The 19079-nt window shown below is 36.5% G+C and overlaps 1 protein-coding gene across 10 annotated transcripts in view; it reads right to left on the reverse strand.

Annotated features, from left to right (window-relative positions):
- VPS8 (VPS8 subunit of CORVET complex) overlaps nucleotides 1-19079 on the reverse strand; it is a 296010-nt gene that overhangs the window by 189844 nt on the left and 87087 nt on the right. For all 10 annotated transcript variants that reach the window (XM_019958543.2, XM_070790662.1, XM_070790672.1 and 7 more), the window contains 4 exons: nucleotides 16828-16874; nucleotides 10115-10337; nucleotides 5796-5885; nucleotides 2483-2534 (listed from right to left, as the gene is read on the reverse strand). In XM_019958543.2, coding sequence (XP_019814102.2) covers nucleotides 2483-2534; nucleotides 5796-5885; nucleotides 10115-10337; nucleotides 16828-16874 — 412 coding nt within the window. The remainder of the gene's footprint in view (nucleotides 1-2482; nucleotides 2535-5795; nucleotides 5886-10114; nucleotides 10338-16827; nucleotides 16875-19079) is intronic.

The following is a 19079-nucleotide window of genomic DNA, read 5'->3' on the forward strand; positions in this document are numbered from 1 at the left end:
TAGCATCAAACTAAATAAGCTAGGAATAGATTCAGCAAAAGAAGAAGTATATGACTTGTACACTGAAAATTGCAACACTGAAAGAAATTAAACAAGACCAAACAAATGGAAAGATAGACCGTGTTCACAGAACTGGAAGATGTAATAATGCTAAAATAGCAACAGTCCCCAAATTGATCTATCAATTCAAAGCAATCTTCTCCCCAAATTGATCTATCAATTCAAAGCAATCTTTATCAAAGTCTCAGCTGTCTTTCTGCAGAAGTTGAGAAAATAAACTGATTTTAAAAGACCAAAATAAATGGAAAATATATATCCATAGGTTAGAAGACTCTACATTAAGATGGCAATCCCCTCCCCACCAAAACTAACCTAAGAATCAATGCAACCCCAAACAAAATTCAAGTAAGCTTTTTAAAAGAAACTGATAAGCAGATTTTTAAAGGTCATTCAGGAAGGCAAAGGGCCTTTTATTCTGAAAAAGAATAAAGCTGGAAGACTAAAGATACCTGATTTTAAGACCTACTACAAAGTTACAATCAAGACAGTGTATATTGGCACTGGGCTTCTCAGGTGGCACTAGTGGCTAAGAACCTGCCTGCCAATGCAGGAGAGGTAAGAGACACGAGTTCGATCCCTCGGTTGAGAAGATCCCCTGGAGGAGGAAATGACAACCCACTCCAGTATTCTTGCCTGGAGGAACCCCATGGACAGAGGAGCCTGGTGGGATACAGTCCATAGGGTCGCAGAGTTGGACACAACTGAAGCAACTAAGCACTGACATACAGGCCAATGGAATGTAGCAGAAAGTTTGGAAATAAACTCATACAGTCAGTTGACTTTTGACAAAAATCAATTTTTTGCAAAAACAATTTTTTCACAAAAGGTGTGCAGATAATTCAATAGAAACAAGATAATCTTTTCAAAAAATGGAAGAGGAACTAACTGATAACTACAGAGGGAAAAGTCCCTGAACTTCACCTTGCATCATATATGAAAACTGACTCAAAATGTATTACAAAACTGAACAGAAATACTAAAACTATTTTATCTCTAGAAGCAAACAAAAGATAAAATCTTTATGATGTTGAGTTGGACAAAGATTTCTTAAACAGAACACCAAAAGTCAAAAACTACAGAAAAACAAAATAATAAAACGGACCTCATGAGGACTGAAAACTTTTGTTCTTTGAAAAACATGGTTAAGAAAACAAAACAGTAAGCAATAGACTGGGCACAAAATTTTGTGAAACACATACTTAAAAAGGCCTTATATCCAGACTACATAAGGACTCTAAAAGGCTCTGGTGGAGATTTCACACACCCAGAATTCAATAATACGAAGTCAAATAACATCTCTTCTCTACCTTTCTAGAAAGTGCTAAAAGATTTAAATGGATGACTCATACAAAAAAAAAAATACGTGAATGGGCAAAAGCACAAGAAAAGATGCTGAACATCACTAACCATGAGGAAAATAAAAATTTAAACCACAATGAGATACCATTATCCACCCACTTAGAATGGCTAAATATTTTTAAAGACTGACAATACCAAGTGCTTGCAAAGATATGGAGCTATCAGAACTCTCTCATACTGCTGATGGGAATGTAAAACGGTATACTCATTTTGAAAAACCAAACAGCAATACTTCAGAAAGTAAAACATATATTTACCATACAATCCATCCATTCTAATTCTAGATAGCTGTCCAAGAAGAATGAACACATGCCCAAGAAAACTTATTCACAGCTATGGGTCAGCAATGGGGGATAAGAACAACATAAGGGATACCTGTGGTGATGAAACTGTTCTGTACTGTGACTGTATCAGTGTGACTACTTGGTTGTGATACTCTGCTTTAGTTTTGCAAGATGTTACCACTGAGGGAAAATGGGTAAACAGTATGCAGGATCTCTGAGTCATTTCATACCATTGCATGTGAATCTACAATTTCCTCATAATAAAAAGTTTAATTAAAAACATAACAAAACTCATTCACAAATGGAGCAGCATTACTTATAACAGCTCCAAAACAGAAGCAAATGGATCCTTCAACTGATGAATAGATAAACCAATGACAATGGATTACCATTTTCAGCAACTAAAGGGAACAAAATTATATATGCAACAACAAGGATGAATCTCAAAAACACTGTGCTAACTGAAATAAATAAAACACCAAAACTAAATACTATGTAATTCTATTTACATGAACAGTAGTTAAAAAAAAAAACAAAACAGTAGGTCAGAAATTGCCAGGGGATGGGACTATGGGAAGCAGAGTACAAGGGACAGAAGGAAACCTTTTAGTGTGGAATTATATAGCTCCTTCTACAATTTGAATATGTCAGTTGTTACATGATCATGTACAATTATCAAAATTTACACTGTACACATAAAATTGGTGAAATCTGTGTTATTTAAATAATATTTTTAAACACAAAAAAGAGAAAAACATTAAGGCTTAGAAAATTAATACCTGTTAGCGTCTTTCCTGCATTCAAAGGAGGTGCAATGACTCTGAAAAGTTTCTGCATGAAAATTAATAGAACAATCAACATCATCTTTAAAAAAATATTTCAAAAAATAATTAAAATCTTATGCTATAATCACCTTTCTCCGATTGAATTAGTCATTTGCTATTAAGATTAAATATAAAAACTTTTAATGTGGACATAAACTGTTTCAGTAGAATCACTAGGAAATAATCATTGTTGTCATATTCCTCACTGAAAGAAACCATTTAACAAATACCAGTTAGAAGAAAGTCTTTGTTGAGAACATTATTTCTAATATAAGCTATCCTCAGACTCCTAAAAGAGCTTTATTCTTTTAAAAATAGTAAGCAAATCAAAGGATTAGTAGCCCACCAAAACAATAAGATTATTGTAAGCTGAAAACATGTGAACAATCAGCAGCCACAGAAAAAGACATCGAAATGGAAGCAGAGCCTATGAAAATACAAGATTTTCTTGTATTTTCTTGTAGGCCAACTACGCTGGCCTTCCTGGGAGGGAGTTTACTGTTTTGGGAGAAGACAGGCCCTTAGCACTGGGAAGTGGGGCAAATCCAACTATTCATTAGTATCCAAAAGCCCAATAAAGCTCTTCATATTTTCCAAGGAAAACTAAATCCCTCCCCCCTCACATCCCAAGTTTCATTAAACTGGTAGATAAGCCTCTCCCTCTGGCTGTTTAGCGATTCACTCATTTCTGAGTTCTCCCAGTACAAGTGTGAAGAAACCTTGTCTTTTACTCTGTCAATCTGTTCACTGTCAGTTAATTCACAGTCTTCTCCCCACCATTCAGATTTCAGTTGGTAGAGGAAAAGTTTTCCCTCCCAACACAAGGCACTATTATATTAGAAGCAGCCAAAACTAGAACTAAGGAAAGATTTCAGAGACTATGGTAATCACCTCAAGTATGATGACACTGTCTTTCATTCTAGAAAAACTAGAAAATTTCAAAAGGCAATACAGTTCCTTTTTTTTTTTTAAGTTTTAGTTCACATTAGAGTACAGTTGATTTACAGTGTTGTGTTGAGGGAGGAAAGGAACAGACTGAGCTGACTCCATCTTGAAAAAGAAGGAAGCTCCATCTTGCACTTTCAGTGAGCTTTGGACTTATGTGCCTGGTAGCCAAGGGGATAACATACCTACGGCCAAACTGGACTCTTGGACTGATAAACACCAGATTCCAAACCAAGAATTCCCGTTGCCAAAAAGAATGTAATAATCCCCTATGTAGTCAATCACCTTTGTAATCTTTATGACACCCACTGGTGTAGGCTACAATGTATAACTAGCCGACCCTTCTGATTATGAATCATGGCTGTAACCTGATTGTATCTCCCCTTAACACTTTCCAGTCTAGGTTTAAGGAATGTGGGGATGTGGGCTTGAGCAGTACACTTAAGGTATATAAGGTTTTCACAAAAGTTGGTCGGGGTCCTTGGCTAAGAGGAGACTCTGCCTTGGGCCCACTGGTGTAATAAACGGCACTCCACTGTCTGCACTGTCCTTCTGAGTGAGCTTGCTTCCCGGAACGCATGGCTACAACAGTGTTAGTTTCAGGTGTACAGCAAAGTGCGTTAGTTATACATATACACGTATCTATTCTTTTCAGATTCTTTTAATTTGGACCTCTTTAAACTGAAGTAACTAAACTTTAAACACTAAATAGTGATTTCTTTACAGGCAGAGAATTATAAAAGGGCAATTACAGGATGCCTCTAACTTCCCACTGCTAAAATCTCCAAATAACTATTTAACAACAAACACCAAGCTCCTGCTGAAAGTCATTAAACTTGAAAACTACTCAACAAAAAACAAGGCAACCTCAACAGTAAAGTGTTCCATCTGAGATGCATAGCTATAAATACAAACCAGATTCTGAGCAATAAAAAATCCACACAAAACAGAAACTTCAAAAGCAGCAATAACAAAACCCCACAACCATTTTTATCACAACATACAATGCATCAAATCAGAATCTGTTTGCAGGGATTATTTTGAGAGAAACTAGAAACTGCATTAATTATTTCTAATTGTGGTTTAATAGTGTAATTGTGGTTTAAAAATGGAGAACATTTTTGCATGCACAGAGGTCATGGACCTCACTGAAGAAGGCAGCTGAGAGGTGTTCAAATTTGAAACACAGATAATCAAAATCAAAACCAGTGCGGGAAGGCTGTGGCACTCTTCTGGAAAATGACCAAGAGAAAAGAAGTACACAAAACTTAAGGAGTTATGAACTAAAGGGATATTCACCTTCCAAGTGAAAAGAAAACTGAAATATCATGGAATGACTGCTGACTTAAATAATACTGTAAATGCTTTCAGATGTTTATTAAATATGCAAAAATGCTGACTGGATGCCTTCAGGAGACGCCTGATATTCTGACCCAGGTAATGCAGTTACTGTAATAACACGGTGGGCTGGCAGGGCACTGCATGCGTGCTAAGTCCCTTCGGTCATGTCTGACTCTTTGAGACTCTATGGACCGTAGCCCACCAGGCTCCTCTGTCCATGGGATTCTTCAGGCAAGAATACTGGAGTACGTTGCCATTTCCTCTTCCAGGGGATCTTCCTGACATACCCACAATCTATAACCCTTAATTCTGTCTTCAAATTTAAAGGAACTAACATGATGGAGACAGGTTTGTTTCTTTTAAAAATAAACCCAAAAGATTTTTAGGTGCTCTTTTCTAATGGTAAGGATAATAAGAAATTCTAATGAATGCTAGAAAATCCTGAAATGGGAAAAGCAACAAATTAGCTATTAATAAATAATGACCTCTCACCATTTTCAGGAGTTTCCCCTAGCAGAATACAGCTACAAAACAGCATTACTCAATCGTACCATTACTCCATATAGAGTAATAGAGTATTACTCTATTATAGAATCGAATAATTATTCATTATTAATAAATAATAATTAAATAACTATTCCATAGTATAGAATAAACTTCTTATAACTTTCGGAAAAGCTACAATAATATGAAAATCTTTTAGAAAAAAAACGTAGAGTCTCACAGGCTTTTATCTATTGTTCCCTGGGATTTAAACACCTACTTATGCAGATAAAAAGAATGAAATGGCATATACGTATATGAAGGTATAAAATTATAAAGACTATCTAAAGTCCTGAACAACAATGGGTGCAAGTCTAATAAACCTACAAGACAATTTAAAGTGACTGGATGAAAACAAACTATTCAAAGCAAATGGAGAGAAGCGAAAAAACATTAATAGACAATATTAAATATGTGTACAAATTAGGAAGAATCTTACCTCCATTGGACTAATAAATTCATTCATGCCTCTGTTGTAGACATAGATCATAGCATCGTATAGTCGATTTTCCCAACACATGAGAACTATCTGTAAAAAGGAAATGTTGCTTGGTCCATACAATTTAGTAAGTCTCACCAATTATTTTCCTCAAAGCTTTAATTATGGGGAAGATTTTGAATTCTCTTTCCTAATTTTTCTTATTCCTTCTCTGAAAAAAAAATCTGAAATTAAAGTACTCAAACACAATGCCAGGGTAAGAGCTGTTGTAGGTTCGATGTTACTTTAAATAGTATAATAGCTACTTTTAAACATCCTCCAATATATGATTTTATTTCTTCTCTATCCTCCCCCTTTCCATATCCATTCTACCTTTGGTCACTAGTTCTACAAATATTTACCAAACATTTATATTCAGATCCTCTCCTTGGCATTGGGATAATACATAAGACAAATCCAGATCTAGTCTCTACCCTGACAGTGCTTCCATTCATCCTGGACACTCACCAAAAGAAGGGACACAAAATGGTAAGTGAATTATGACTTGGGGAAGATACTCAATTATGCAAATAGTTCATTTACAAATGTGTTAAGTCTATAAAGGAAACTGTCTTGGTCTGGAGTATTCAGAAGGTCATCCCTGAGGGAGCAATATTTAAGTTAGGACCTAACGGATACATGAAATTAAAAGACGCTTGCTTCTTGGAAGAAAAGCTATGACAAACCTAGGCAGCCTATTAAAAAGAAGAGACATTACTTTGTCGTCAAAGTTTCATATAGTCAAAGCTATGGTTTTTCCAGTAGTTACGTATGGATGTGAGAGCTGGACAATAAAAAAGGCTGAGTGCCAAAGAATTGATCCCTTCGAAATGTGGTCCTGGAGAAGACTTTTGAGAGTCCCTTGGACAGCAAGGAGATCAAACCAGTCAATCCTAAAGGAAACCAACCCTGAATATTCACTGGAAGGAGTGATGCTGAAGCTCCAATACTTTGGCCACCTGATGTGAAGAGCCAACTCAATGAAAAAGACCCCAATGCTGGGAAAGACTGAAGACTAGAGGAGAAGGGGCGACAGAGGATGAGACAGTTGGGTGGCATCACCAATTCAATAGACATAAGTATGAGCAAACTCTGGGAGATGGTAGAGCACAGAGAAGCCTGGAGTGCTGAAGTCCATGTGGTCGCAGAGTCAGACACGACTGAGTGACTGAACAAGAGATGCATGTATGTAAGCCAAAGGCAGAGGAGGAAACAAGGGGTTTTGCAGGCAGAAGGAGCAGAAAGGAGGAAAGGAGCTTGAAGTGGTTAAGGATGAAGAGAAATCAATTTGAGAAAATAGAAAGAGGAACAGAGATGACTTGAAGGATCAAGTTCAGTTGCTCAGTCGTGTTCAACTCTTTGCAACCCCATGGACTATAGCCTACCAGGCTCCTCTGTCTATGGAATTTTCCAGGCAACAACACTGGAGTGGGTTGTCATTTCCTCCTCCAGGGGATCTTCCTGACCCAGGAATTGAATCCATGTCTCCTGCATTGGCAGGTGGGTTTTTTTTTTTTTTTAACCACTGAGTCACCTGCGAAGCTCTGACTTGAAGTATGTAGTACATCACACTCTGTTCCTATGAGAGCTAAATTATAGTAGTGAGTGACAGGAGAAGACTGAAGTAGAAGAGCAGAGGTCAAAAAAGGAGAGTGGTAAGGAACAGCCAAAGAGGTTCAGAGGGAAAATGGAAGTGAGGTGTCATGGGAGTTTTTCCAGACAAAGGCATGTTCTGGGTCCTCTTCTCTTCCTCTCAGCCAGTGTCAAGGTCATACATATCTTTATAGCTTCCCTAGCCTCCCCTCTGACCCACATATTCAACCACTGACTTGATATCGTCACCTAAATGTCTATGTCTAGTAGTATCTCAAAACTGCAAAATATACCTCCTGATTTTCTCTCCTACACTCAGATCTATCCCAGTCTTCTAATCTTCTTAAAGGAATTACTATCCACCTTGCTTCTCAAGCCAAAATATTAGGCAAGAGTCTTAAATTCTCTCCTTCCACACCTTCAGGTCTGATTCATCAGAAAATGAGTTCTACCTCCAAAACATACCCAAAGTCAAACCATCTCTCTTCACTTCACCACTACCATCTCTGACCAGTATACCTCCTTTTGACTAGCTCTTAACCAATTTCCTTGCTTCTTCTCTACTTCTCTACTTCCCCATCTGTCATTCTGCTACCCATAAGCAAATCAGAGTAATCTCATTTAAAATCATTTGATGATTTCACATAACACTCAGAATAAAATAGAAAAATCTGTACCCTGCCCTGAAAGGGCTACCTCTCTTTTTCAATCAAGTTGTTTTTCCTTCATTTGTAACTTTAACACCGAAGGGCTTCCCCTGTGGCTCAATGATAAAGAATCTGACCACAATGCAGGAGATACAGGAGACTTGGGTTCAATTCCTGGGTCAGAAAGATCCCCTGAAGGAGGGCATGGCAACCCACTTCAGTATTCTTGCCTGGAGAATCCTATGGACAGAGGAGCCTGGTGGGCTACAGTCCATAGGGTCATAAAGAGTCAGACATGACTGAGTGACTAAGCATGTTAATACCCAAGGCATATCTTTTTTTTTTTTTTTTTTTTTTTTTGCTTTTTTGCATCAGCTGTTGCTTTTACCTGTAACAATCTTCTCCTCCAAGATCTTTGCATTACTAATTCCTCTTGCCATTCAGATTCCAGAATCAATCAGACTCAATGCTATTTTCTCAAGAAAGTTTTCTATAACAATCTAAGATAGTCTCTCATTCTCTCTTTACCTGTTTGACTTTTAACAGAACACTTGTCTTGGATATTTTTGGTTTGTTTACTTGTTTGTCTTTTACTGTCAAACTTTTTTTTTTGCTAATGTTGGCCTTATGAGCCTTGTCCACTAGGTTCATGAAAGCACACTCAGAGGCTTTCACTCAATAAATTCTTCTTGAATTAATGAATAAAAGCTGTTGAAGGAATTTGGGAAATACCATTTGATATAGTGGACATGGAGGTCATTACAGACTCTAGTGAAAGCAAAGTTGGAGAATTATTAAGATGTGAATGAAATGGAAGAAGCAATCTAAAAGATACTTTCAAAGTGTGGGAAAGAAAGGAGAGAAAGAGCGGGGGAAAGAAGGAATCTGGCTGCAAGAGGGAAATTAGATGTGGTGGTAAGGCAAGAGGAAGAAGGGGAAGGTTTGATACAGAGAGAAAGGAATCTGAGGGGGAGATTGTTTAAACTGCTTTTTTAACATGAAAAAGAGTAGATATATTAACCCAGTTTCAGAGAAAAGCTAAAAATGTTGAAAGGAGAAGAAATTAGAAATTTCTCTTGTATCAGTGACAGGTAAATAAAGCTAGAAAGATAACATGCTCTCAAATCAATGGACCTAATGTCAGATGTGAAGATTATGCCAACTTACCCACGTGACAGAAAGGCATATATAGAAGAGGAACTGGTTTTTGCAAACTCACAGGCATTCATACAGAGCTTCCAGGAAGAAAACAATAATCATTTTTCAAAAACTTCATTTCCATGTGATTTTGCACATTAAAAAAAAAAATAACCTATTGATCCTTCTAACTTTGCAAGTCACTCATATTTTAGATCATAGGGCTCAGCCCCTTGGTATCTTTGTGCCTTTGCTCATAATTGGACTAACGTGAAACTAAAGAGTTAGTGAAGTGTCCTAGGTCAGATACATATTTGCTCCTCAATTAAGGACTTAAAACTTGTTCTGGAGACCTCAGATATACTAAAAGCATTTTATCAAACAGCAGGTTGGCTAATCAAGCTAAAATGTCCAAAAATTTGCTTCTTATACTATGCTTTGTATTTCAAAACAATGTATGAAAGTTATCAACTCTGGACATATAAACTAACTTTTCAAAAAAATGGCTTCATACTCTCTAAAGTAAAAATATTCTATTATTCATGTGAAAGTACTTCTAGTTGAAATTCATTTGCAGGATGAAAACTGTAGTAGTGAACAAACTGATGAAGGAGGATAAGCCAATAATTATTTACTGAGCAACTACCAAATATAAACTCTATGCTAAGAGGTCTGGGGACTGTCAAAGAAACCAAAGGCTTGCAGGATTTTCTAATCTAGCTCTCAATAAAGAACACTTCAAAGAAATATACTGACAAATACAAGTTTATGAGACCTCTTATTACCAAAAAGTGCTCAAAAATAATTGGGGTTGATAGAGTGAGGCCCAATAAAATCAGATAAATATAATCAATAAAGGAATGATGTCTATTCCATAATTTAGTAGACTGCCTATAAACTCACCTGCTGAATATCTAGGCTGGTGATATCCATATGCACAATGAGGGCTTCCACATTTTCCATTAACTTTTTATCTTGGAAATGAACAATCAAGTCTTTCATCACCTGGGGTGTGATCCCCACCAATTTATCACTTAAAATATATGGTTCAAGGCACTCCAGAAACACTCCTTTGGCCACTGAATTCTCACTTAATTTGTCATACACCTGGCTAAATAAAAGATCCCTGTAACAGAATGGGGAAAAATACTTTTAGGAACATTCCAACCATCCATGAAATTCAGTCTACTAAGTATATCTCATCTTTCTCCTATTTCAACTTCCAAGTTTACTAAAAATAGTAACAATATTTGCATAGAGCTTTATGTTTAGAAAAATCTCATAATATATATACTATCCTAATTAATTTGCCCAATACTTTTTACAGATAAAAAGTGTTGAGTAAGTTAAATAATTTGCTGGAAGTCAGTTAGCTAACAAGGGGATGGAGTCAGAATTTGAATCAGTCTTCAGGCCTAAACTCTGTGCTGAATCCCTTATGACACACTGCTTCTTAAAGACAATACCAATATGAGAGCAGGTAGTACAGAGACTATGATGAAACAGAAAAAAATTAGATGGACTATTCACAATTTATCCTTTCCTCTTTCCTGGTATCTAAATCTTCCCATCTGATCTGCATGGCCAATTTGCTTCTTTATCTAGTTCTTGCCCCTTGCTTCCCAAAGGGTTTAGGTAGTGATAATTGAGAGAAAGGAAAAAGAAAATGTTCAATATTTTAAAAACATGGCTGAAAACTTTTATTGCAGAAATTAAAAAAAAAGTAATTAATCAAATGCTGCCACACTCAATAGTTGTTTTATTTATTTCGATTTCTTCTGTAAAGAATAACTTTACTTCTTTTAAAGATTTCTTTTATGTGGACCATTTTTAAAGTCTTTATTGAATTTATTACAATATTGCTTCTGTTTATTTTTATTTATTATTGGATTTTTGACCAAGAGGCATCTTGGTCAAAGAGATGCGATCTCAGCTCCCTGATCAGGAACTGAACATGCATCCCCTGCACTGGAATGTGAAGTCTTAACCACTGAACCACCAGGGAAATCCCCAGAAATAATTTTAGAGTTATATTCATCATTGATATAATCTGAATTTTGTTTTATGCAATTATATGATAAGCATTATTGTAAGTTTCTGCTGCTGCTAAGTCGCTTCAGTCATGTCCGACTGTGTGTGACCCCATGGACTGCAGCCTACCAGGCTTCTCCGTCCCTGGGATTCTCCAGGCAAGAACACTGGAGTGGGTTGCCATTTCCTTCTCCAATGCATGAAAGTGGAAAGTGAAAGTGAAGTTGCTCAGTTGTGTCCGACTCTTAGCAACCCCAAGGACTGCAGCCCACCAGGCTCCTCCATCCATGGGATTTTCCAGGCAACAGTACTGGAGTGGGATGCCATTGCCTTCTCCCTCTAAGCTTCTAGTCACTCTTTAAAATTATCATTTTGTCTAACTTATGTGTCAATATGCCAAAACATCAGAATTTATTTAGCTATTCCTGTAGGATAACACTTATTTCTACTATTTCACTATTATGAGTAAGTGAACAACTCCTTACATAGTCTTTCCATTTGGGGTACTTATTAATAATTCCTTAGTCATTCTACTTCTAGAAATTTATTTAAAGTCAAAAGATACAAAAAAAAAAAAAGTGTGGCATTTAAATGGTGCTAGGAAAACTGGACACCTAAGTGTAAAAGAATGAGATTTGAACACTTCTAACACCATACACAAAAATAAACTCAAAATGGATTAAAAACTTAAATGTAAGGCCAGAAACTATAAAGCTCTTAGAGGAAAACATAGGCTGTACACACTTTGACCTAAATAACAGCAAGATTCTCTCTGACCCACCTACTAGACTAATGGAAATAAAAACCAAAACAAACAAATGGGACCTAAAAAAACCTAAAAGCTTTTGCACAGCAAAGGAAACTATAAACAAGGTGTAAAGACAACCCTTAGAATGGGAAAAAATAATTGCAAATGAAGCAACTGATAAAGAGTTAATCTCCAAAATATGTAAGTAGTCATATAGCTCAGTATCAGAAAAACAAACAACCCAATCAAATTAAGGGCAGAAGACCAATAAACACATTTCTCCAAAGAAGACATAAAGATGGCCAATAAACACATGAAAAGATGCTCAATACTGCTCATTATTAGAGAAACGCAAACCAAAACTACAATGAGGTACCATCTCACACCAGTCAGAATGGCCATCATCAAAAAATTTACAAATAAATGCTGGAGAGGATGTGGAGAAAAGGGAACCCTCCTGCACTGCTGATGGGAATGTAAACTGATACAGTCATTAAGGAAAACAGTATGAAGACTCCTTTAGAAACGAAGAATAAATCTACCATATGACCCAGCAGTGCCAGTACTGGGCATATACCCTAAGAAAACCACAATTCAAAAAGACACATATACCCAATGATCACTGGAGCAACATCTTCAATAGCCAGGACACGGAAGCAACCCAGATGTCCATCAACAGATGAATGGATAATGAAGTTGTGGTACATTTAAACAATGGAATATTACTCAGCCATAAAAAGGAATGAATTTGAGTCAGCTGTAGAGAGGTGGATGAACCTAGAGTTTCTTATATAGAGTGAAATGAGTCAGAAAGAGAAAAACAAGTATTGTATATTCACACACACACATATATATGGAATCTAGAAAAATAATACACTGATGAACCTAGTAGAGAACAGACCTGTTGACGGGAAGGTGGGGGAAGGTGAGAGTGGGGCAAATTGAGAAAACAGCACTGACATACATAGACTATCATGTGTAAAACAGATAATGAGAAGTTGCTAAATAATACAGGGAGCCCAGCCTGCCACTCTGCGGAGACACAGAGGGGTGGGATGGGGGAGGGGAGGGAAGGGAGGAGGGGATATTTTACATATACATAATTATGGCTGATTCATGTTGTTGTATAGCAGAAACCAACACAAAATTGTAAAGCAATGTTTCACCAATTAAAAAATAAATAAAATTAAAAAAAACTAAATTATCTCCAAAAAGCATCACAGCACCAATCCACATAGCCATCAGCAATGTATAATTTCAACAGTTTCAATGGACAATTGTCTTTGGGTTTTTTCCCCCATATAATTTAATTATAAATTAAACAATGTAACTTTTCAGTTCTCTGATGACTGGCAATCCATGTTTCCATGCATACAATGTACTGACATATAATTCACTGATTCTTTAATTCTCTCTTTTTTAAATACAGTAACTGTGCTAATTCTATTTATCTGTTAGGATTGAGTGATTACTTATTTATTTGCTAAGTGTGTAACCTTTACATATTTACATATTACACATATGTAATTACAGTATGTGCCTCACGTCAGCTGTGAAAGTGGTAGATGGTTCATCCACAGATGTGGTCTTTTATGACAAGTTCCACAAAAAGGAGAAGAGTAGATTCTGAAAGTAATGGGATGGGGACTTGCCTCACCTGAAGTCCTGGAAGGGGACAAATGATAAATGGACTGGCTACAACTGCACAGAACCCCACAATGCTTTCTTTTTTTTTTTTTAAGTCTTTTATTTTATTGATTTTTTTTTTTTTTTTTAATTTTGCTGTGCTAGGTCTTAGTTGCAGCATGTGAGATTTAGCTCCTCAACCAGGGATCGAACCTGGGCCCCCTACACTGGAGTCTTAGCCACTGGACCATCAGGGAAGTCCCAATAGGCTTTTATTTTATTTTTAATGGAAGACAATTACTTTACAATATTGTGATGGTTTCTGCCATATATCAACATGAATCGACAATAGGTATACATGTGTCCCCTCCCTCTTAAACCTCCCTCCCCATCCCATCCCTCTGGGTTGTCACAGAGCATCGGCTTTGGGTTCCCTGTATCATACAGCAAATTCTCACTGGCCATATACTTTACATATGGTAAGCATGCTTCAGTGCTACACTCTGAAATCATCCCACCTTCTCTCTCCCCTACTGCGTCCAAAAGCCTGTTCTCTATATCTGCATCTCCATTGCTGCCCTGTAGGTATGTTCATCAGTACCATCTTTCTAGATTCCATATATATGCATTAATATAAGGTATTTGTATTTCTCACTTCACTTTGTATAATAGGCTCTAGGTTTGCTTTATGCTGCTTTTCAATAAACAGTATTTGTAATATTGGGGGGGGGGGTCTGTATCCATTAATTTTTTTTCTCATAGCCACAAATGTAATTTTTGCATCATTTTCCCCTTTGCTTTACATTTACTGGAGTATTTTTCATGTTAGTTTCATTTTAAATCAATAGTCCATTACATTTTTGTGATTACCAACTAGTAGCCAAGTAAAAGAAACTGAGATTAATGAAGCTTTACTATCAGAAAGATAAAATAAGAGTAACAAAGTAACTCTAATGAATTTAAGGAAAACGTTGTATTTGCTAGCCCTTGCACTCTGTAATCGGAGAAGGCAATGGCACCCCACTCCAGTACTTTTGCCCAGAAAATCCCGTGGACGGAGGAGCCTGGTAGGCTGCAGTTCATGGGGTCGCTAGAGTCGGACACGACTGAGCGACTTCACTTTCACTTTTCACTTTCATGCATTGGAGAAGGAAATGGCAACCCACTCCAGTGTTCTTGCCTGGAGAATAGCAGGGACGGGAAGCCTGGTTGGCGGCCATCTATGGGGTCGCACAGAGTCGGACATGACTGAAGCAACGTAGCAGCAGCACTCTGTAATGTGTTGTTAAAAACAACATGCTAGGAAAGATAATTATATAGTTCAGCTCAGCACAAAAAGTCTGGAGGAGAATTAAAGAGCTAAAAATTCAGTAACCAGAGCAAAAAGTTGACAAATAAGGCACTCCTGTGACAAACTGCAGCATGCAGTGCTGGTAAGATTAACGGCAAAACTACGTTTCTTTCTTAACCAGTAAGAGGCTATAATAAAGAAGCAAGAAAAACATAACTCAGCAACTCCTATCTGCATCTATAACTTCAAATAAAAATAAAATTCTAAGACATTTTCTCATCATCCTGGGAGAATATTTATTAGAGTATCAGAGAAAGAGTGAGAAAGAAAAGTACATACAAAAAAAGTTTTTGGCTCTTGTGTTTCTCTCTGTACTTAGGGATTACTCTTCAGGGTGCAGACTTTGTTTCCTGGAAGGGCTAATTTCAAAACAGATGTTTATTACTTCAAACTTAGCTCCCTACAGAGAGTGTAGCAGAAAAAAATTCATTCTGAATAACAGAGGGCCATCAAAAAAGTCTTCTACATAACTTTTAATACTCATATTAAAGATCCTATTTGGAGTTTATCATTCATAACTTCAAATTGACAGAGAAAATTACCAAATTCACTTTCTGACCTATCAATTTAACAATTAAAAAATGTGAAGAACTCAGCTTTGATGATGCGATAATTACAAATTCAGAGACTGAAGGGAGCAAGAGCATCATCCTAACACTGGCCAGTGTACACTAAATATATCAACAGAACCAAACAACACCCCACTAGATATAAGAGAAATGTCTTCCACGGGTCTTTATAAAGAAGACTATATAATGTAAATACAATATAATGTATAATGTAAAACAATGTTCTCAACAATACCCCAACCATGAATACAATACACCTCACTGGATAATTACATTTAATGCTATAGCTAAAACACTGGAATGAATGAGCCCTAAGTAAAAAGAAGCTAGAGCCCTTTGTGACATAACTGAAGGTCTGACACAGCAAATAACTGTCTTCTTGATAACCTTCACTGACACTTTCTAGTATGATCCAACTGTGTATGATTCAAGCAGCCTGAACAGACATCAATCCAAGAGTCAAGGCAGCGCTGCACAGGGTTTGGGGAGTGTCTGCCCTGGATCCTCAGAGCTGTCCTCCACTACCGAAGATGCGGTGCAAGCTGGTGTTAGGAGCAAAGCCCAGGAGCCAGACCGCCTGCATGAGAACCCTACCTTTGCTCCTCAAAAGAAGCATGAGTAAGCTTTGCAAGTTGCTTAATCACACACTGCTTCTGGAACCTCATATGTAAAATGAAGATAATAATGATACCTACCTCACTATTATAAAAGTTAAATAACTTGTTATAAAAGATAGATACATTAATGGAAAGTATTTAGAACAAAACCTGGAATATAGGATACTAACTATTATTATAAATCTGAAGAATTATGAAATAGTACAGGCTGGTTAATTTACACAGTTACAATTTAAATAAACAGAATCTAATCAAGAGTTTATTTACACTGATTTCTTTTAAACAAAGAGGCTCCAAAAACCAACACTGTGGAAACACAATAAATCTTGCCTTTTTTTGAATGGTATGAAATACTGTGTTTTAGTGATGATTCATAAAAAAGCATAGTGCATGAATCATACACTTTTAAGATCTTTAAGTAGTATTGTTCTTTTGCTATGTTCTTCATCTCCACTATTCTGCCACATAAATTTACAGATGATATACCCACAGCATCTATATTGGACAAGTTAATTTTATTAGGTAAATGGACTGAAAATTTTTAAAGAATCAAATTTCTGTAAATTCATTGTTTTAAAAAACCATTCGGTCAAATTCATAGCAGTATATTGTAATATAAGCAAGAGGCAAGTAGGATTCAAAATAATTGAATCTGACAGGCAATGTATACTCACTTTCGCTGTAGCAGAAGGCAGTAATCAACTATGACGGGTACCATATCCTGTAGAGAAACAATAAAGAAAGCATCAGAACCACATCTCTGTCCAATGGCCCCCTGCATAGACACAACACATAATAAAAGTAGTCTGTTTCAAGTACTGTTGGGAGAATATAACTTGGCACTATACTTTCGGTAAGCAATTTGGCATTCTATGTCAAAAGCCTTAAAAATGTGAAAACTCTTTTACCCAGTAATTCTATCTGGAAATATATCCTAAATACATTTAAGAAGGAAAAAAAAATTAATGTATTAAGGTATTCTCTACAGCTCTATAATAAAAGAAAGGGGAGAAGGAGGCAGACGGGAGGGAGACATTAAAATTAAATATACAACATGGGAAAACAGTTAATTTGCTATTTAAATAAAATATTATGTAGATATTGTAAGTTAATAAAGAGCATACAACATTATAACAACACTGAAAATATGCAATTATCTCACACTTTTGTAAAGAAAATCCGCAAGGAAAGAAATAGATCAAATAAATAATATAATACGGTTAGTTCGTCCCACTGGTGGCTCGGGTGATTAAAGTTGTCCATATTTTGCTACAATCCTCCAAACCAGCTATTTTAAGGTTGATTTAATTTCTCAGTTTCAAAATATTTTGATTTTTTAAAATTCATCATATATAGACTCACATCAAGCAAATGGCAACCCATAATTTTGGCCTTTTTAAAGAGAAATTGTTTGAGGAAGGAGCAGTAGCTTATTATGACTAGAACTTGTCAAGTACTCAAGCATTAACATTTCAGCAGTGCTCTTTCATTTCTGTTAGCTGAGGAGCAATGGTTTCCTTTAAACATCCTGGAAAGCTTAGGTTATGTGCAGAAGAATATCCTATCAGAAGAGAGGAGATGCTATGTGAAGAAGAGAATACCACATGCTTAACAATCCTTTGACAAAAAGAACAAAAACTAAGGAACCCTTATTATCTGAACGAGAAGCAAGCAGAAGTAGGACCTATGATTCTAAAAGACTATTCTTGCGCCATCCATCCTGCTTCCTTATCAATATTCCTCATGACTACATTAGAATCTTACTTAGGTTCTTCAAAAACAGAAACTAAAGCCATAGATTTGAATCATGTTAGAGCTGTATTAAGTCTAAACCCTGAGTGAGAATACAGAGTGAGATGAATAATCTCCAGGAGAAAACAAAACAAAAAAAACTTCTTAGAAACATTGGGGAAATTTAATAAACACTCTTAAAAATACATAGTTGAGCTCCCCCTGCCCCAAAATAGGGGCAATACCCAGGGTTTAAAATTGAAAAGGGAACTGCAAACTAAAACAATAAGCCCTGAGCTGTCACTCAAACTGGCTTATAAATTTGTTATTCATATAAGAGCTTGGGTTTTAATGTCAAACAAGCTGAGGCCTTGATTCTTACAACATAAAGAAATGACACAAAGACCCTCCTAAAACCAGGATTCTTAAAAGATGCCTCCTTAGTGAAAGGAAATTGGGCGGGGGGGCGGGGAATGCCTATAGGCATAGAAAGATCACAAGAAATGCTGTCTGTCTCTGCCTGGATGCCTGGACTCAGTGAGGATAAATTTGTACTCTCTGAGAATTTATAAACAAGATCCTGCCTATAGGCAGATTTGGGACTTGAATTTACACTATCTCCCTAGTATGGGAATAATCAAGCCAAGAAATGAACATAAAAGGTGATCCTGAAGAAAGGATACTCCTAGGGCACTTGAAAGAAGAAAATTCCAGAAACCGTATTTAACACAGGCAAAATAAGACCTGAAAAAGTCCCACTAAAGATGTGCTCAAAATAAAAAATTTTAAAGCACCTCATGAAATAATGTATCATAAGTAAATGGCAGCAGAAACTACAAACAACAGAGGGAGACCCATAAAACTTCAAATATTATAATTACTAGGTAGAATTATTAAAGTATATTCAGAATTATTAAAGGCATAAAATAAGGAATTAAGTGCCTAGCCTAGTATTAAGTACTAAGGATAAACTACAGGGATAATGGAGAGTGAAACCACCAGATTAATACATGCAGACAAATCATTCTGTTGATTCTATAAAGGGAGGATCTGGAAAACCAAGACTGAAGATAGGTGGCTATTACAGTCCAAGATGGAAACAGGAGATTAAACTGGGGTAGTGAGAGTAGGCATAAAAAATGGCAGATACAATCAATAACCATAAAGAAAAACTGTAGAGGTTGGTGACAGACTG

Source organism: Bos indicus, chromosome 1 (genome assembly GCF_029378745.1).
Source record: "Bos indicus isolate NIAB-ARS_2022 breed Sahiwal x Tharparkar chromosome 1, NIAB-ARS_B.indTharparkar_mat_pri_1.0, whole genome shotgun sequence".
Taxonomy (NCBI): domain Eukaryota; kingdom Metazoa; phylum Chordata; class Mammalia; order Artiodactyla; family Bovidae; genus Bos; species Bos indicus.